Source organism: Salvelinus sp. IW2-2015, linkage group LG32 (assembly GCF_002910315.2).
Source record: "Salvelinus sp. IW2-2015 linkage group LG32, ASM291031v2, whole genome shotgun sequence".
Classification (NCBI taxonomy): domain Eukaryota; kingdom Metazoa; phylum Chordata; class Actinopteri; order Salmoniformes; family Salmonidae; genus Salvelinus; species Salvelinus sp. IW2-2015.
Window position 1 is genome coordinate 6,070,832 of NC_036871.1, and position 21,386 is coordinate 6,092,217.

General features: G+C 42.3%; 1 protein-coding gene across 1 annotated transcript in view; it reads left to right on the plus strand.

Annotated features, from left to right (window-relative positions):
* The first annotated feature begins 5,350 nt into the window (after positions 1–5,350).
* LOC111956940 (MAGUK p55 subfamily member 7-like) overlaps positions 5,351–21,386 on the plus strand; it is a 47,165-nt gene continuing 31,129 nt past the window's right edge. Inside the window, exons 1-5 of the mRNA XM_070436787.1 lie at positions 5,351–5,378; positions 6,893–7,011; positions 7,721–7,798; positions 15,703–15,783; positions 18,400–18,534. Coding sequence (XP_070292888.1) covers positions 5,351–5,378; positions 6,893–7,011; positions 7,721–7,798; positions 15,703–15,783; positions 18,400–18,534 — 441 coding nt within the window. The remainder of the gene's footprint in view (positions 5,379–6,892; positions 7,012–7,720; positions 7,799–15,702; positions 15,784–18,399; positions 18,535–21,386) is intronic.

Genomic DNA, 21,386 nt, shown 5'->3' on the forward strand with positions numbered 1-21,386 from the left:
TATTGACACCATCAATATTTACATTATTTTGATCCAATAGCTGTAGAGGATGGTTTGTAAAACAAATAAACAAACTGTTAGGGATGGAAAAGCCATCTGCTCTTTTCATTAAGAATAAATTCAGCACTTTTGGTCACAAACAGTGTGCAGATTTCTTTAAATTCAACACAGTTCATCTGATTTATCAAGCACCATTTTTAGTTGTTTCCGTTCTCTTTAAAGTATTGAGTCATTTTCCACTCACACAGTACAATATTCATATTTTTATTGTCAACAAAAGTCACAAACTGACTCAGTTGCTTGTTAGTCAACTGCTTAGGAATATAGATCGCAGCCATATACTTGCTTTCATGTATCCCACAGATGCATTTGATTGATCGGTTTCAGTGTACTTTCAATCTGTGTACATCAATCAATGATGTCACATGAAGGACAGAAAAGCTATGATTCTGTGGTGAGAGAGCATATACTTGTATAATTGGTTGAGAGAACTTACACTTCAATAACATGGCACTAGGTGGAGTGTAGAAAGAATGTGGACTATTGAAAGATTTGGTTTCAATGAGTCACAGATCTATAACTCACATTTCTATCTGAAATCAGTCAGGTCCTACACTGAACTACATAATAGATCTTCAAAAAAGGACATGTCAAATCTGCTAAATTGCAAACATTTAACCTATCTTATCCACTTGGTGGCAGTAATACCATAAAACAGAACATGTTTTCGGACCATAGAGGTTTTCTTTTCTTTTTCTACTCCATTAAAGGCCCATTGCAGCCATTTTTATCTCAATATCAAATCATTTCTGGGCACCTTACTGTGATTGTTTTCAATCAAAATGTTAAAAAATAAACAAAATAGCTCTTAGCAAGAGCAATTTCTCAAACAAGAATTTTGTTAGGACTGTCTGGGAGTGGTCTGAGTGGGGAGGGGAAACTGAAAACTAGCTGGTTTGGAGCTCTCTTTTTTATTGGTCTATTAGCTAATTACTGCCTGGTGATGTCATAAGTCAGGCCAAAACTCCTTCCCGCCAAAACAGACTGAAATTTGAGGCGGTCTTTTCAAACAGCTCTTACACCAAAAGGGCATTATCGTCAATTTCACAGTATTATTTCAACCTCATAGTGTGTAAATATATATAAAATACAGGAAATAATGTATTTGACTGCACTGGGCCTTTAAGATTGTTGAACACTAGAATGAAATACTGAGAACAAGACATACAGAATGGTTTCAGTGTATGCTCCCGTAATTTTAGTCTCTTATACTAGGCGAGATCATAATTCTGTTGTCCTTTGTTTAGGATGTCGTGCCAGCCACTGCAACAGTCCAAGTTGGCCAACCAGTACATATTTAATATGTTTGTGAGGCAGCCAATTGATAATAAAAAAAAGGGCCTGCCTTGATAGAGAATGAATGGATGAGTGAATACAGGCCAATCTCACTACAGTATGCAGATATATACATTCTCACATTGCAGTGCTATTTTCCAATTATGGAAAAGACAGAATAATTTAACAAAATTCTTATATGTTCTACCTGGAACTTGCAAATAATAAATATGGCAGAAAATACACTTACAAGATTCATAGAAGATTCTTGTAATATCTGACTTATATGGGTGGTTACCATTTAGACATAACAGAAATGTTGAATGTATTGTATAAGCCTTCTAAGGTCTCACATACATGAGATATTCAAATTTCGAGCACTTGGATCATAGTAATAGCAAGCTGTTGCATGTATTGTATGAAAAACATACAAGAGCCATGTAAGCTAAGCCTTCTAAGGCAGAGGCGGCTCCAGGCACAAGCGGCATAAGCGACATAAGCCATTTTTTTTAGGAATTCAGTCTGGGTCTCAACTTACTGTTATCAAAATACTGGGCTTGATTAAAACCCTGGATGGGAGATCAAAGGCATAGCTGTAGATAAATCAACTGTACAGTAGGAGGTGCTGCCCAGCCTTAACCATGGAAACTCATACCTACAAATGAAAATGTATATACAAATAATGTATTTTTCTTAGAGATATTGTCATGTTTCTTTTTATGTGTTGATTTATAAAAAACCATGTGAAACATATAAGGAATGCATTCCCAGAACATACCCCGTACATCAACTTTTCTTATAATATAGCCTTTTGGTGCCCTATGCGAGATCTGGTTGGGGGGCCCCCCACCTTGTGACAAAACATTTTTGTGGCTCCCCTCTTGACGGTGGAGAGAAACATTTTAAGGTTAATATCCTGCAATTCCACACATTTTGCCATGGGGCGGAGAGAAATTATTGCGGTTTTAAAGCACGTTTTCTACAATTCTACAAATTTTGTCATTGGGCGAAGACAACATTTAGCAATATTATAACAAATTTCATGCAATTATACTCATTTTCCATGGGGCAGAGATCATTTTTTGCACTTTTAAAGCAAAACATGTTTTTATTTTTGGGGGTAGATCAGCTTTAATATTGCAGATAGATTGTAGCTTCCATCAAAGTAATTGTCTGCATAATTTCTAATCCTCCATATACAGTATATCTTTTGTAAATATATGTCAGATAACAACGCAAACATTGTTACCTGACATGGCTAATTGAGTGACTGTGACAACAGAGAGAAACAGCTGATGAACAACCAAATTTCGCTGGTGTATTCTACTATTCCTACTCTCAATAGTAAGTTGTGAGTCCCCCCACCTTCTTATAATATTCATAAATGACTAATTTAATTCATATATTTTTTCTCAAATATGTCATATCATATCTTTGTAGGAATTGCACCACAATCATTCAATTGTGTATGTCATATAAGGTATCCCTTTACATTTAAACACGTATACAGTGTACGTACTGAAAATGGCAGATTTGGTCACTAATAAGCTCCTATGTAGTGGGTGGTACAATATACTATACATGACGTCAGAGTTCTGGCTCTGCGCTTCACAGCACTGTGTGGGTTTTGACTGACAGCTGATCTGAACTTGAGCACTGAGCGACAAGTAGCCCCGATCCCTCCCGGTAATAAGGCAACTTTTGCAAATGTTTTGTTGTCTGAGTGAGGGAAATGCTGTAAATGAAGATGGCTCAATATATTTTGAAAGATAATATGCTGAGGATTATAATAAATACCGCTTGGATGTCATAAAAGAAAGCCAAACACCCATGAGTCCAAATGTGCTCTTCACGTTTCCAAATCATAAAACTTGTGTTATATACAGTGTCAACATTTCTGACACTATGTTTGATGTACAGTTACAAGATTACATGTCGTCATACCCTGGGTTGTTCTGAACAGAATGAGCATATGTTTGTTTATTGTGTCGAAAATGCACTCATGACTCCTTTTTATGCGAACCCCAATTACAATCTGTTTCTCTGAATTGCCTTGTGAAGGCCAAACACTGTAATGTTGTATTTTGCAGAGATCTGTGGCCACTTGGAGACACCAGTTAGTCTTCTTACTCAAACCCTTGTAAAGAAATGTTTTATGTTTTGACTACCCCACATTTTCCAGGAATAGTCATCATGTTACTGAATGTATGCAGAGTATATTTTTCATATTTCGTTATCAACAAATGCGTCAAAGTACAGTAAATATAAAATGCACATAAATCAACAGTGTAATGTTTTGATTCCGTGTTGTCAGGTGAACTGTTGTGTACTCACCTTTGGTCTAATATTTTTTCCCATTGTCTCCAAACTGTTCCCTTTCAATTGCTACCATGGTTACGCGTATGGTTTTCATATTTCTTCAGTAAGAATATATTTAATTTAGCCCTATCCATCTACAGTGCATTCGGAATGAATTCAGACCCCTAGATTTTTGCCACATTTTGTTACATTACAGCCTTATTAAAAAAATTGTTTTGCACACAATACTCTAAAATGACAAAGCGAAAACAGGTTTCTTTACATTTTTGCAAACGTAGAAAGAAAAAAAAAATACTTATTTACATACGTTTTCAGAGCCTTTGCTACGAGACTCGAAATTGAGCTCAGGTGCATCCTGTTTCCATTGATGATCATTAAGATGTTTCTACAACTTGATTGGAGTCCACCTGTGGTAAATTCAATTGATTGGACATAATTTGGAAGGGTTGTCTATATAGGGTCCCACAGTTGACAGTGCATGTRAGTGTAAAAACCAAGACATGTAGTCGAAGGAATCGTCCGTAGAGCTCCGAGACAGGATTGTGACGAGGCACAGATCTGGGGAAGGGTACCAAAGAATTTCTGCAGCATTGAAGGTCTCCAAGAACACAGTGGCCTCCATCATTCCTAAATGGAAGAAGTTTGAAACCACCAAGACTCTTCCTAGAGCTGGCCGCCTGGCCAAACTGAGCAATCAGGGAGGTGACCAAGAACCCTATGGTCACTCTGACAGGGCTCCAGAGTTCCTCTGTGGAGATGGGAGAACCTTCCAGAAGGACAACAACCATCTCTGCAGCATTCCACCAATCAGGCCTTTACGGTAGAGTGGCCAGCCTGAATACCAAGAGACACTTCTGGAGGAAACCTGGCACCATCCCTACAGTGAAGCATGGTGGTGGCAGCAAAATGCTGTGGGGATATTTTTCAGCGGCAGGGACTGGGACACTAGTAAGGATCGGAGCAAAGTACAGAGAGATCATTGATGGAAAAACCTGCTCCAGAGCACACAGGACCTCAGACTGAGGTGAAGGTTCATCTTCCAACAGGACAATGACCCTAAGCACACAGCCTAGACAATGCAGCAGTGGCTTTGGGACAAGTCTCTGAATGTCCTTAAGTGGCCCAGCCAGAGCCCGGACTTGAACCCGATCGAGCATCTCTGGAGAAAGCTGAAAATAGCTGTGCAGCGACGTTCCCCATCCAACCTGACAGAGCTTGAGAGGATCTGCAGAGAAGAATGGGAGAAACTCCCCAAATACAGGTGTGCCAAGCTTGTAGTGTCATACCCAGGAAGACTTGAGGCTGTGATCACTGCCAAAGGTGCTTCAACAAAGTACTGAGTAAAGGGTCTGAATACTTATGAAAATGTGATCTTTTTTTTATACATTTGCACAAATATCTAAAAACCTGTGTTTGCTTTGTCATTATGGGGTATTGGGTGTTGATTGATTAGGGGGAAAAAACTATTACATCCATTTTAGAAGAAGGCTGTAACATAACAAAATGTGAAAAAAGTCAAGGGGTCTGAATACTTTCTGAATGCTCTGTAGGGCAATTCAGTGTATAGGGTTAACACAAATATATACAAATACACAACTGAGATATAAGGAAAAACATACCAGATCCTTATTAGATTACTTCAACAACAACAAAAAATCATGATTCTTTTCGATATGGGTTTCCACAGACAAGGAGTATGCTGAGTCTTTCTTTTGGACCAGGAGGTAAGTTTGAAGGTGTGTGTTTGTCTGATGGAGCGACCTGCACATTATGAGTATTCTCCCAAAAAGTCAGGCCAGATCAGTGTTTGTGAAGGAAATGGAATAAAGGAAAGGAAGACATTGAAGACTATTTGGGCATACTGAAATGTAGATGTGGAAGAGAATCTGTCTGGGAATACCTTATATGGGCTCCCCTATTTGATGTTTTCTCCACACCCTTGGTTTGACCTTTGACACCTCTGACTCATCCCACATGACCCCTGTCCTTGTCCTCTGACTGGCTATTTATGACCCTCCCACTGACCCTCTTGTAAATGGAGGGAGAGGAGTAGGTGGACTGCGTCTGAGTGTGTGTCACATCTACTCCCGCTCCTCCCCTCCGGCATTCGATGTCGCCGGTATACTAACCACCAGTCCTGGGATTCATCATTACGCACACCTGGCATCAATCATTACACGCACCTGCACGTCATCATGATACTCACCTGGACTCCATCACATTCCTGATTACCTCCCCTATATCTGTCACTCCCTTTTGGGTCTTTCCTCAGTCAGTATTGTTCCTGTGTTTATGCTTAGACGCTACTGTTATGTTGTCTCGGTTCATGTTTGTTGTTTTATTAAACGTTTCCCCTGCACCTGCTTCTCGACTCTCAGCGTCTCCGTTACAGAATACTGACTCACAACAGAAGGTGCAGGAAAACAGAATATCTCCCAGACGGTCGACGAGAGGGAAACCTAAGTCAACACCATGAACAGCTAGTACAACTGGGGACGGCTATGGAAGAGGTTCTTTGCAGTGTGCAACATCTCAAAGAACATACACTGGGTCGACTGGATGTAGAGTGTAAGCACAACAGCCCATTCAGCAACCCGCTCAGGTCAGCGACGCCTGCTTGTCCCTTCCGGATAAATATGATGGCACCCCATCTAAATGCTGTGGCTTCCTACTTCAGTGCTCCCTCTACTTTGCGCACAAGATGGGTGTTCCCACCACCGAGAGGTCCAAGGTTGCCACAGTTATTTCTCTGCTGACTGGGCGGGCGTTGGAATGAGTTTGACCAAGAAGGAGAGTGATGGAGTGCTGCATCAGATGACCTGGCCTCCACAATCACCCGACCTCAACCCATTTGAGATGGTTTGGGATGAGTTGGATCGCAGAGTGATGGAAAAGCAGCCAACAAGTGCTCAGCATATGTGGGAACTCCTTTAAGACTGTTAGAAAAGCATTCCTCATGAAGCTGGCTGAGAGAATGCGAAGAGTGTGCAAAGCTGGCATCAAGGCAAAGGGTGGCTACTTTGAATAATCTAAAATATAACATATTTTGATTTGTTTCACACTTTTTGGGGGGTTACTGTATGATTCCATATTTGCTATTTCATAGTTTATGTCTTCACTATTATTCTACAATGTAAAAAATAAAAACCATTGAATGAGTAGGTGTGTCCAAACTTTTGACTGGTACAGTCTGTGTGTGCGTGGGCATTTATGTTAACTCCTTTCTCCTCTACTTCAGGTGTGTTTGAACTGCTGTCCTTGGTGATCTCTGGGATGAAATCTATAATGGACAGAAATGAGGACTTTACGTTTCTTAAAAGCATGATCATGGAAAGGAGATTCCATCTACTGGTCAAGGTGAAACTGGCTTTAACTACTGTGACGTAATGGCAATGCTACAGTTATGTTATAGTAATGATATCTGAGAGTTTATCATGTACAATTACAGTATGTCATAGTGTGTAGCTATGGAAATGCAAGAGGGATGTACTGGGTAATATTCACTAGGAACTAACCGGAAGCAAACGGTCCGAAACAGGGAGGGACTACCTGAACTTTTCAAAATCAAATTTTATTTGTCACATACACATGCAGATGTTATTGCGGGTGTAGCGAAATGTGTTTTGTCTCTAGCTCCAACAGTGCAGTAATATCTAACAATGCACACAACCTAAAAGTAAAATAATGCATTTAAGGAATATAAATATTAGGATGAGCAATGTCAGAGTGACATAGACTAAAATACAGTAGAATAGAATACAGTATATACATATGAGATGAGTAAAGCAGTATGTAAATATTATTAAAGTGACTAGTGTTCCATTATTAAAGTGACCAGTGATTTCAAGTCTATGTATATGGGGCAGCAGCCTCTAAGGTGCAGGGTTACGTAATCGGGTGGAAGCCGCCTAGGGAATGTTCCTGAGTGGCCAAATTATAGTCGCCTTGTTTCCTCATTTTCCCTTGCAGAACGTTTGGCTGTGGTGTGCACTAATGAATACAACAGATGTACATCATCAGTGATGCACTGTAATAGTGTCATAGCCTGACTCGTTCTCTTTCACAGATCCACGCGAGGTTGAGGCGGTTTGGATCAAGGAATCCTGTCCCGGTCCGGGATAATGCAAAGAGTCTGGCCTGTAATGTAAGTCTTTCTCTTTGCACTCTTCCTTCGGATGGATGGATGAATGGATGGCTGGATATAAATATAGATAATGGAAGAGATATTTTGCACAAGTGTCCCTACATACAGTGCCTTGCTAAAGTATTCAGACCCCTTGGATTTCTTCACATTTTATTGTGTTACAAAGTGCGATTTAAAATTGACTTAATTGTCAACTACACAAACTCTGTAATGTCAAATTGTATTTAAGGTTAATAACAAAGGAATTACTAAAACATAGTTGTTGCATATGTATTCAGCTCCTTGAGTCAATACATGTCAGACACCTTTTGGCATCAAATACAGCTGTAAGTCTTCTTGGGTAGGTCTATAAGTGTTTTGCACACCTGGATTGTGCAATATTTGCCCATAATGTTTTTTCGAAATTCTTCAAGCTCTGCCAAGATGTTGGGGATCATGGCTAGACAGAAATGTTCATTTCTTGCCATAGATTTTCAAGCAGAAAATATGTCCCCAAACATAAGGTTTAGCATTCAGGCCCATTTAGCATTTTCTTGCAGTATTACTTTAATGCCTTGTATCATACAAGATGCATGTTTTTGAAATATTTTTTTATTCTGTATATTTGTATTTTCACTCTGTCATTGTGGAGTCACTACAATGTTGTTGATCCATCCTCAGTTTTCTCCCATTACAGCCATTGAACTCTGTAGCTGTCTTAAAATCACCAATGGCCTCATGGTAACATCCCTGAGCAGTTTATTTTCTGTCCTGCAGCTCAGTTCAGAAGGATGACTATCTTTGATGTGTCTGGGTAGTTTAGTACATAATCCACAGCATAATTATTAACTTGACCGTGCTTAGAGATATTCAGTGTCTGATTCGCTATTGTTACCCATCTACTAATCACTGCCCTTCTTTATGAGGCTTTCAAAAACCTCCCTGGTCTTTGTAATTGAATCTCTGCTTGAAATTCAATGCTTGACTAAGGGACCTTACATATGTTGTATGTATGGGGGACAGAGAAAGGGTTAGTCATTCAAAAATCATATCAACCCCTATTTATGAATTCATGTAACTTATTGTGTGATTTGTTAAGCCACATTTTATTCCTGAATTATTTTAGGCTTGCCTCAACAAAGGGGCTGACACTATATCGTAGTTATGAATGTTGTGTTCTTTTTTGTGTGTGAATTGTTCTGTCACTTTGACATTAGAGTATTTTGTATAGCTTGAAATTGAATTGTCTTTTTTTTGGTCAACAATCACACTTTGTAACAAAGTTAATATTTTTCAAGACATCCACTGATTATGCAACTGAGGCAAAGCCTTGTTTTACAGTGATATTATTTGACATATCTCCTTTATACAGAGTGACATCATGGGACAGTTTTCAGCATTAAGGTGTTAAAATAATTTCATCCCAAGTGTAATGTTTCAGCCTTGAACTACCATTAATGTCAACTGTATAAAGTGACACTGAGAATTCCCACTCTCCCATAATCCTCTAATTCAAACCTCCCCTTTAAGTACCATTCCTTATCTCACTGCCCTACCCCACTGTTCTGTAGTATGTCCAATGTGGGCATCCTTACTTGTGTCTAAAATGCAGAGTTCAGTAAACCAGTGGAAAATATACAGTTGCGGTCAGTGACTCCTCATTTAATTTCACTATAGTTCCAATCCCTTTCCTCTTTCCTTATGCCCTATCCTTGTTCCACCTCCCAGTCCCCTTACTCAAGGTCCTGTCTGACAGCCACTCCAGGCCTGGTTTAAATCGTCAATGTCTACTGAAGGGGCCAAACCAAAAGAGCTGTTTTTCTTCAAAATGGCTTCTGTTTGCTCACAGCGGGAAAGTAATGACCTTCAGGCAGACTTCAAATCAAATCAAATCAAATCAAATCAAATTTTATTAGTCACATACACATGGTTAGCAGATGTTAATGCGAGTGTAGCGAAATGCTTGTGCTTCTAGTTCCGACAATGCAGTAATAACAACAAGTAATCTAACCTAACAATTCCACAACTACTACCTTATACACACAAGTGTAAAGGGATAAAGAATATGTACATAAAGATATATGAATGAGTGATGGTTAAAGGTGATGTACAAGAAACGCATAGGCAAGATGCAGTAGATGGTATAGAGTACGGTATATACATATGGGATGAGTACTGTAGGGTATGTAAACATAAAGTGGCATAGTTTAAAGTGGCAGTGGTACATGTATTACATAAAGATGGCAAGATGCAGTAGATGATATAGAGTACAGTATATACATATACATATGAGATGTGGAATGTAGGGTATGTAAACATTATATTAAGTGGCATTGTTTAAAGTGGCTAGTGGTACATTTTTACATAATTTCCATCAATTCCCATTTTTAAAGTGGCTGGAGTTGAGTCAGTATGTTGGCAGCGGCCACTAAATGTTAGTGGTGGCTGTTTAACAGTCTGATGGCCTTGAGATAGAAGCGTTTTTTCAGTCTCTCGGTCCCTGCTTTGATGCACCTGTACTGACCTCGCCTTCTGGATGATAGCGGGGTGAACAGGCAGTGGCTTGGGTGGTTGTTGTCCTTGATGATCTTTATGGCCTTCCTGTGACATCGGGGGTGTAGGTGTCCTGGAGGGCAGGTAGTTTGCCCCGGTGATGCGTTCTGCAGACCTCACTACCCTCTGGAGAGCCTTACGGTTGTGGGCGGAGCAGTTGCCGTACCAGGCGGTGATACAGCCCGACAGGATGCTCTCGATGTGGCATCTGTAGAAGTTTGTGAGTGCTTTTGTGGACAAGCCGAATTTCTTCAGCCTCCTGAGGTTGAAGAGGCGCTGCTGCGCCTTCTTCACAACGCTGTCTGTGTGGGTGGACCAATTCAGTTTGTCCGTGATGTGTACACCGAGGAACTTAAAACTTTCCACCTTCTCCACTACTGACCCGTCGATGTGGATAGGGGTGCTCCCTCTGCTGTTTCCTGAAGTCCACAATCATCTCCTTTGTTTTGTGACGGTGAGTGTGAGGTATTTTTCCTGACACCACACTCCGAGGGCCCTCACCTCCTCCCTGTAGGCCGTCTCGTCGTTGTGTGTAATCAAGCCTACCACTGTAGTGTCATCCGCAAACTTGATGATTGAGTTGGGGCGTGCATGGCGCACGCAGTCTGTGGTGAACAGGGAGTACAGGAGAGGGCTCAGAACGCACCTTTGGGGGCCCCAGTGTTGAGGATCAGCGGGTGGGAGATGTGTTACCTACCCTCACCACCTGGGGGCGGCCCGTCAGGAAGTCCAGGAACCAGTTGCACAGGGCGGTCGAGACCCAGGTCTCGAGCTTGATGACGAGTTTGGAGGGTACTATGGTGTTAAATGCTGAGCTGTAATCGATGAACAGCATTCTCACATAGTATTCCTCTTGTCCAGATGGGTTAGGGCAGTGTGCAGTTGTGTTGCGATTGCGTCGTGCTGTGGACCTATTGGGTCGGTAAGCAAATTGGAGTGGTCTAGGGTGTCCGGTAGGGTGGAGTGATATGGTCCTTGACAGTCTCTCAAAGCACTTCATGATGACGGAAATGAGTGCTACGGGGCGGTAGTCGTTTAGCTCAGTTACCTTAGCTTTCTTGGAAACAGGAACAATGTGGCCCTCTTGAAGCATGTGGAACAGCAGACTGGGATAAGGATTGATTGAATATGTCCGTAAACACACCAGCCAGCTGGTCTGCGCATGCTCTGAGTACGCGGCTGGGAATGCCGTCTGGGCCTGCAGCCTTGCGAGGGTAACACGTTTAAATGTTTTACTCACCTCGGCTGCAGTGAAGAGAAGCCGCAGGTTTTGGTAGGCGGCCGTTTCAGTGGCACTGTATTGTCCTCAAAGCGGGCAAAAAAGTTATTTAGCCTGTCTGGGAGCAAGACATCCTGGTCCGCGACGGGGCTGGTTTTCTTTTTGTTAATCCGTGATAGACTGTAGACCCTGCACATACCTCTTGTGTCTGAGCTGTTGAATTGCGACTTCATTTTGTCTCTGTACTGGGACTTAGCCTGTTTGATAGCCTTTCGGAGAGAATAGCTACACTGTTTGTATTCGGTCATGTTTCCGGTCACCTTGCCCTGGTAAAAGCAGTGGTTCGCGCTTCAGTTTCACGCGAATGCTGCCGTCAATCCACGGTTTCTGGTTTGGGAATGTTTTAATCGTTGCGTGTGGTACGACATCGTCAATGCACTTCCTAATGAACTCGCTCACGAATCAGCATATTCGTCCATGTTGTTGTTGGACGCAATGCGAAACATATTCCAATCCGCGTGATCGAAGCAGTCTTGAAGCGTGGAATCAGATTGGTCGGACCAGCGTTGAACAGACCTGAGCGCCGAGCTTGTTGTTTTAGTTTCTTTTGTAGGCTGGAATCAACAAAATGGAGTCGTGGTCAGCTTTTCCGAAAGGAGGCGGGGAGCCTCTATATGCGTCGCGGAAGTTAGTATAACAATGATCCAGGGTTTTACCAGCCCTGGTAGCACAAACGATATGCTGATAGAATTTAGGAGTTTTGTTTTAGATTAGCCTTGTTAAAATCCCCAGCTACGATGAATGCAGCCTCAGGGGTGTGTGGTTTCCAGTTTACAAAGAGTCAGATAAAGTTCGTTCAGGGCCATCGATGTGTCTGCTTGGGGGGAATATATACGGCTTGTATTATGAACGAGGGAGAATTCCCTTGGTAGATAATGCGGTCGACATTTGATTGTGAGGAGTTCTAGATCAGGTGAACAGAATGACTTGAGTTCCTGTGTGTTGTTATGATGATCACACCACGTCTCGTTAATCATAAGGCATACCCCCCCGCCCCTCTTCTTACCAGAAAGATGTATGTTTCTGTCGCGCGCGATGCGTGAAGAAACCAGCTGGCTGCACCGACTCCGTTAGCGTCTCTTGAGTTAGCCATGTTTCCGTGAAACAGGGCACGTTGCAATCCCTGATGTCTCTCTGGAATGTTACCCGTGCTCGGATTTCATCAAACCTTAGACTGGACATTGGCGAGTAGTATGCTAGGGAGTGGAGCGCGATGTGCCCGTCTCCGAAGCCTGACCAAGAGACCGCTACGTTTGCCCCTTTTACGGCGTCGCATAGGGTCCCCGGCTGGGATCAGATCCATTGTATTGGGTGGAAGGCAAAACACTGGATCCGTTTCGGGAAAGTCATATTCCTGGTTATAACGATGGTGAGTTGACGTTAATCGTATATTCAGTAGTTCCTCCCGACTGTATGGATTCTTTTGTGTGTGCACATAACAGCTTGAAGCACATTCTTAGAAAAAGGGTTCTAAAACCGAAGGGTTCTTCGGTTGTCCCTATAGGACAGGCATTCCCAAACTGGGATACGCGCAATGCCGTCAGGGGTATGCCAACTTAAAAATGTGATTCACATTTGGAAAAAATGTATCATTCTTCACATTTTCAAACAGTACATTTATATTTTCCAACTGGCTATACATTTGGGTGAGATTTTTTTGCCTCGCCTGAGCTGCCTCGTTTCACTGCCAAAAATTTAAATTAAACCATCTAGTATTCAGCGAAATAACACAATGTCAAATAGAGGAAGTCTAGTCAAATAATTAACATCCAATCACATTAACTGTTACTCTCTCGCGGGAAACATTCACTCATGCACAGACATTTAGAAACGAAACATGACAATTTGAAAAATAAGCCAAAGGAGTTTTTTGAGCGAGAATTAAGATGACTTTCGACTAGTAAGACATGTATGAAAGCAACAGATACCATTTAATAAGAAGGGGCTAGAAGCGCCTATCGTGAGCTACCGAGTGGCTAGGACAGGCAAGCCCCATACTATTGTGGAGGACTTAATTGTTCCTGCGGCTGAGGATATGGCTGGGACAATGCTGGGGAAAAAGGCCCATAAAACTATACAGACAATGTCTTCATCAAACAACACTGTTTCACAACGCATCAATGACATGGCAGGAGTTGTTTTGAAACAATTACTGTTTTGCATACAAACAAGTGAATTCTATGCGTTACAGCTGGATGAGTCAACAGACGTGGCAGGCCTGGCACAGCTCCTGGTATATGTCCGTTACGTTTATGGGGGGTCAACTAAGGAAGACATCCTCTATTGCAAACCACTGGAAACCAGGACATGAGGATATTTTTAATGTACTGGACAGCTTTGTGACATCAAATAGACTTTGGTGGTCAAGATGTGTTGGTATCTGTACAGATGGCGCAAAAGCCATGACGTGGAGACATAGTGGAGTGGTAACGCGCGTGCAAGCAGTTGCTCCCGACGCCACTTGGGTACACTGCAGCATCCACTGAGGGGCTCTTTCTGCCAAGGGAATGCCTGACAGCGTGAAAGATGTTTTGGACACTACAGTGAAAATGGTTAACTTTGTTAAAGCAAGGCCCCTGCACGCTCGTGTATTTTCTGCACTGTACAATGATATGGGCAGCAACCATGTAACGCTTTTACAACGTACAGAAGTGCGCTGGTTATCAAGGGGGAAAGTATTGACACGTTAAAAAAAAAAATAAGAGTCTAGCTTAAAGTTTTCTTTACTGACCATCATTTTCACTTGTCTGACCGCTTGCATGATGAAGAGTTTCTCACAAGACTGGCCTATCTGGGTGATGTTTTTTCTCACCTGAATGTTCTGAATCTAGGATTACAGGGACTCTCCGCAACTATATTCAATGTGCGGGACAAAATTGAGGCTATGATTAAGAAGTTGGCGCTCTTTTCTGTCTGCATTAACAAGGACAACACACAGGTCTTTCCATCATTGTATGAATTTTTTTGGTGCAAATGAACTCAAGCTAACGGACAATGTCAATTGATATAGGGAAGCACCTGAGTGAGCTGGGTGCGCAATTACGCAGGTACTTTCCCGAAACAGACGACACAAACATCTGGATTCGTTATCCCTTACATGCCCTGCCTCCAGTCCACTTACCGATATCTGATCAAGAGAGCCTCATCGAAATTGCAACAAGCGATTCTGTAAAAATGTTATTTAATCAGAAGCCCTGCCAGATTTCTGGATAGTGCTGCGCTCAGAGTTTCTTGCCTTGGCAAATCGCGCTGTTAAGACACCGATGCCCTTTGCAACCACGTACCTGTGTGAGAGTGGGTTTTCGGCCCTCACTAGCATGAAATCTAAATATAGGCACAGACTGTGTGTGGAAAATGATTTAAGACAGACTCTTTCCAATACAACCCGACATTGTAGAGTTATGTGCATCCTTTCAAGCACGCCCTTCTCATTAACCTGTGGTGAGTTATTCACAATTTTTGATGAACAAATAAGCTTTTATATGTAAGATGGCTGAATAAAGAGCAAAATTATTGATTATTATTATTTGTGCCCTGGTCCTATAAGAGCTCTTTGTCACAACCTGGCTCGTGGGAAGTGACAAACTCATTCTTCTGTTTAATAAATGTATCATATGTGTGTGGCAGGCTTATGTGTGTGGCAGGCTTACAATGATGGTGCTAGAGGGTATGCAGCTGGAGGTTGAATGTTTGAAGGGGTACGGGACTATAAAAAGTTTAGGAACCACTGCTATAGGAGAACCCTTTTTGGTTCCAGGTAGAACCCTTTTTGGTCCCAGGTAGAACCCTTTTTGGTTCCAGGTAGAACCCCTTTTGGTTCCAGGTAGAACCCTCTGTGTAAAGGGTTCAACATGGAACAAAAGGGTTCTTCAAAGGGTTTCCTATGGGGACAGCCGAAGAACCCTTTTAGGTTCTAGATACACCTTTCCCCCCCACTGGAGGCTGTTCTTATCTGCATCTATGGGGAAACATTGCAACTGTCTTGAAGCAATAAGTTACAACAGTATCCCCCTAGACATCTTACCACAAAACACACCATCCTCATTGTTATATCAGAGGCTGCATACTGTGTGCGTGTGTCTGTGTGTCATAGTTGGCTGAGGAGCTGTGGACTCAAGTGGCTAGTGCGGAATGTTCAGAGTTGATCAGCCTGCTGTCCAACCCGCACATCAAGGTGAGTCTCCCATAAAGGATATGAAAGTAAATAATGTCAGACTCTCTCATTCAGTCAAACACACGCCTCATTCCGTTTCTTTTAGAGACACATTAAGGCCAGGCACCACACCCATATAAGGTATTTTCCCCTCCCTTAATCATTTCACAATCAACTTTTACCAGAATGTGGACACAAATATAATAATTTTGGGGATTGCAATTCTTCTGAAATATTGTATTCAAATTTGCAAATTTGGTGATATCTGTATATACTGTATTTGCACATTACGCAAATACCTTTTTCTGGACACTAGATGAAGTCAGCCTACATTTTTGGGTTTCATGTTGTCAAGACCCTCCAGGACTGAACTTACACATAGCCGATTGTGGATAAATAGGCCTACTTTTATCAACTTTCTATCTGTAAAAAATAAGTCTTATGATAACCACACAAATTGTGGGGAATACAGATTCTTCTGAGGCTGAGAAAAATGAGTTGGCATGAAAATTAGCTTTTAAATGATGTGTGATTCAATATAGCAAGCTTGGAAGTATGGAAGTATGTCCATTTAAGTGGTTACAATTCATTACATTTTGATGTAATATGATAAACTAACGAAAGTATACATTTATCCCCCAAAAAATTCTTTTTGAAAATACAAATTTTAATGGACCAAAATACAAAGAATAAGTAGATGCAATAATGTAATTTTAGTCTGTGGTGCCTGGCCTTAAAGTAATCTGTTCCTCCTGCCAATGTTATTGCATGCATGTAAACACAAACATGGACGCACACACCCACCCACCCACACACACACACACAACCTCTGCTGACTAATCAACAGGTGCTGTTTCAATATAGCCTATAATTACTACTAACACGGCCCATTTAGTTGGCGAAAAATGTATCCAGGTGTGAAATGTAGTTTTGTTTCCCCCTCCCTTCATCTTCCCTTTACACAAAGCTATTAGCATCTTCAAATTAGCATCATTAGCAGCAAAGGGTAACATAACCAATCATGTTCATTATTGTCATTACAACTGCAGCCAGTCTGCATCGGGCAGAGAAAGAAACTGAGCGAATAAAGGGGCAATCTAGGATTGGTGCAGCAATTTTTGGACTTAAGTTAATTATATATACCAATTGAGTCTTGAAAAATAACAACCTGTTTGAATCCCATATTGCCCTTTTAATGCATGTGTTTCTATTCAATCCTATTGACAGCATCTCAGAAGCACTAATATTCTGGAACTGTTAAGTCGAATTAAAAAGCAGACACACAGAGTACCTGGTTTTCCAGGGCTGCAGTGGAGCTCGTTTATTAACGAGGGATTGTTGGCGGCCCAGGAATGCGTCCCAAATAGCACCCTACTCCCTATGGGCCCTGATCAAAAGTAGTGCACTATATAGTGCAAAAGGTGTCATTTGGGACAACCCAGGACTTCACTGCAGATTTATTTGGATAGCTTTAACGACCTGTTTGTTCCTGGCTCTCACTTGGTGGCACACACGTATGCGTGTTACTGTTAACGTTACTGGATGTTTTTTTAAACCTGTTATGAACTGACCAGTATTGTATTGGCCTTTTTATTCTCATCACTATGGACAGACGTATCACAAAGAGACCGACAGAGGGATAGATAGATACTGTATGTGTATTCTCTTCTTCCTACCTGGACCGACCGTCACTAATAGACACAGGGTGCAAAATGATTGACACCCTTGATAAAGATGAGCAAAAATGAAAAGTAGAAAATAAATCATTCAAATAATTGACGTGTGCTTAGGGTTATTGTCTTACTGGAAGATTCACTTGCGGCCAAGTTTCAGCCYTCTGGCAGAAGCAACCAGATTTTTGGCTAAAATATCAATATCACTATGTATAGTTCTTGCCGTTGACCTTAACAAGGACCCCAGGAACAGTGGAAGTGAAATAGCCCAATAACATCACAGATCCATCACCATATTTTACAGTAGGTATGGGGTTCTTTTCTGCTCGTGCATTCTCATTTCCACACAAAACCCACCACTGGTGTGCATGACTAAAGAGCTCTATTTTCACGTCATCCAACAAATGTGAACTTGGATTATAAAGGGAAAGGTAAAGACGGARACCTAGTCAGTTGTACAACTGAATGCATTCAACTGAAATGTGTGTTCCGCATTTAACCCAACCCCTTCTGAATCAGAGAGGTGCAGAGGYCTGCTTTAATCGACATCCACGTCTTCGGCGCCCAACCGGTGCTTTGGTCAGATGACATGAAAATAGAGCTCTTCGGCCATGCACACCAGTGGTGGGTTTGACTTCGAAATAAGAATGKWTTATAGAAAAAGGCTCAGTGCCGTTAACCCTCGCATGGTGAGGTTTTGAAAACGAGGGTGTCAATCATTTTGACCCCTACATTTTTGAGAAATACAAATATTACTTGTTAAACAAAATCTATTTCTCTGAGCAACTGTATTAGTATAAAATAATATGAATTCCCAATTTTTTTAACATACATTATAGCTCAATATTTGACTTCTTTATTTTATACAGTTGTTTTTGCTCATCTTCATCAAGGGTGTCAATAAATTCATTCATCGCTGTATATGAAAAGCTACTCTCGCTGTTTTCTAATGTCCTCTGTCCAGGGCCTTCTCTCTGTTCACGACATAGTAGCACAGAAAGGTTATGACCCCGAGTTGCCACCCCTACCTGATAACATCGAAGAAGAGGATGAGGACTCTGTGAAGATTATAAGCCTGTTCAAATGCCAGGAGCCACTGGTGAGTGGATCATGGTCGTAGGGATGAATCCTTAATTGAGATCTCTAGTTAGGATTGTGCTCATGCAGCCTGAAATCAGTGCCATATGTAGGATATTTGTGCACCTCCATTTAGTATGATGTATTACATTTTTGTTACGTTACAAATTAAATAAAAGGATGTTGGTCGGGGATGATGGGTGGGAGTATAATGTGACTGTTTGGCATGTTTGGCAAGTTTGCATGTTTGAATCTTTTCGGGGACAACTGTATGATTTGACCTAACCGTTTTCTAACCTTCCTTATTCTCCTAACCGATACGTGAATTCTCGCTACATTAGCTGCTAACATTAGCCACAAATGCTAACAGCTAGCGGGATATATGCTGCACCGGCAAGATGGAACAGCACACTCCGGTAAGACGAGYGGGGGAGGTCTGTGCATATTTGTAAACAACAGCTGGTCCACAAAATCTAAGGAAGTCTCTAGATTTTGCTCGCCTGAAGTAGAGTATATTGTGATAAATTGCAGGCCACACTACTTGCCTAGAGAGTTTTCAGCTATACTTTTCGTGGCTGTTTATTTACCACCACAGACAGATGCTGGGTAACTTTAATGCAGGGAAACTTAAATCAGTTCTACCAAATTTCTATCAATATGTTAAATGTGCAACCAGAGGGGAAAAAAATCTAGATCACCTGTACTCCACACACAGAGACGCGTAGAAAGCTCTCCCTCGCCCTCCATTTGGTAAATCTGAACACAACTCTATCCTCCTGATTCCTGCTTACAAGCAAAAATTTAAAGCAGGAAACACCAGTGACTCGGTCTATAAAAAAGTGGTCAGATGAAGCAGATGCCAAACTACAGGACTGTTTTGCTATCACAGACTGGAACATGTTCCGGGATTCTTCCGAAGGCATTGAGGAGTACACCACATCCGTCACTGGCTTTATCAATAAGTGCATTGAGAACGTCGTCCCCACAGTGACTGTATGTACATACCCCAACCAGAAGCCATGGATTACAGGCAACATTCGCACTGAGCTAAAGGGTAGAGCTGCCGCTTTCAAGGTGCGGGACTCTAACCCGGAAGCTTACAAGAAATCCTGCTATGCCCTCCGACGAACCATCAAACAGGCAAAGCGTCAATACATGGCTAAGATTGAATCATACTGCACCGGCTCTGACGCTCGTCTTATGTGGCAGGGCTTGCAAACTATTACAGACTACAAAGGGAAGCACAGCCACGAGCTCCCCAGTGACACGAGCCTACCAGACGAGCTAAACCACTTCTATGCTCGCTTCGAGGTAAGCAACACTGAGGCATGCATGAGAGCATCAGCTGTTCTGGATGACTGTGTGATCACACTCTCCATAGCCGACCTGAGTAAGACTTTTAAACAGGTCAACATACACAAGGCTGCGGGGCTWGACGGATTACCAGGACGTGTGCTCCAGGCATGTGCTGACCAACTGGCAGGTGTCATCACTGACATTTTCAACATGTCCCTGATTTAAGTCTGTAATACCAACATGTTTCAAGCAGACCACCATAATCCCTGTGCCCATGAACACAAAGGCAACCTGCCTAAATGACTACRGACCCGTAGCACTCACGCCCGTAGCCATGAAGTGCTTTGAAAGGTTGGTAATGGCTCACATCAACACCATTATCCCAGAAACCCTAGACCCACTCCAATTTGCATACCAACCAAACAGATCCACAGATGATGCAATCTCTATTGCACTCCACACTGCCCTTTCCCACCTGAACAAAAGGAACACTTATGTGAGAATGCTATTCATTGACTACAGCTCAGCGTTCAAGCTCATCACTAAGCTAAGGATCCTGGGACTAAACACCTCCCTCTGCAACTGGATCCTGGACTTCCTGACGGGCCGCCCCCAGGTGGTGAGGGTAGGTAACAACACATCTGCCACGCTGATCCTCAACACGGGAGCTCCCCAAGGGTGTGTGCTCAGTCCCCTCCTGTACTCCCTGTTCACCCACGACTGCATGGTCAGGCACGACTCCAACACCATCATTAAGTTTGCAGATGACACAGTGGTAGGCCTGATCACCGACAAKGATGAAACAGCCTATAGGGAGGAGGTCAGAGACCTGGCCGGGTGGTGCCAGAATAACAACCTATCCCTCAACATAACCAAGACTAAGGAGATGATTGTGGACTACAGGAAAAGGAGGACAGAGCACGCCCCCATTCTAATCAACGGGGCTGTAGTGGAGCAGGTTGAGAGCTTCAAGTTCCTTGGTGTCCACATCAACAACAAACTAGAATGGTCCAAACACACCAAGACAGTCGTGAAGAGGGCACGACAAAGCATATTCCCCCTCAGGAAACTAAAAAGATTTGGCATGGGTGCTGAGATCCTCAAAAGGTTCTACAGCTGCAACATCGAGAGCATCCTGACTGGTTGCATCACTGCCTGGTACGGCAATTGCTCGGCCTCTGACCACAAGGCACTACAGAGGGTAGTGCGTACGGCCCAGTACATCACTGGGGCTATGTTGCCTGCCATGGTACACCCAAGTGATCATTGTGCGTCAGGACGTCAGAGTCGCAGCACATAAGAGCCTAGTGTGTGCCAATGCTACTTCTCGATTATCGCTTTTAAGAAAATACTGCAATCATGTCTACGTCCCTTGGCGTGTTTTACTGTACCGCGATTTTTACCCCCTACACCTTTCAGATATAAAGAAAAGGCGGTATAGAGAAGTTTGTATGGTAAAGATTGCAGGTTTTGTCTACATATAAAAGGGGTAAAATAAGCAAACCAAATCATACGAATTGCCCTGAGGCCAGGTTGGCTCATGCTGCAACAATATGGGACATGTGCTGAGGGTTAAAG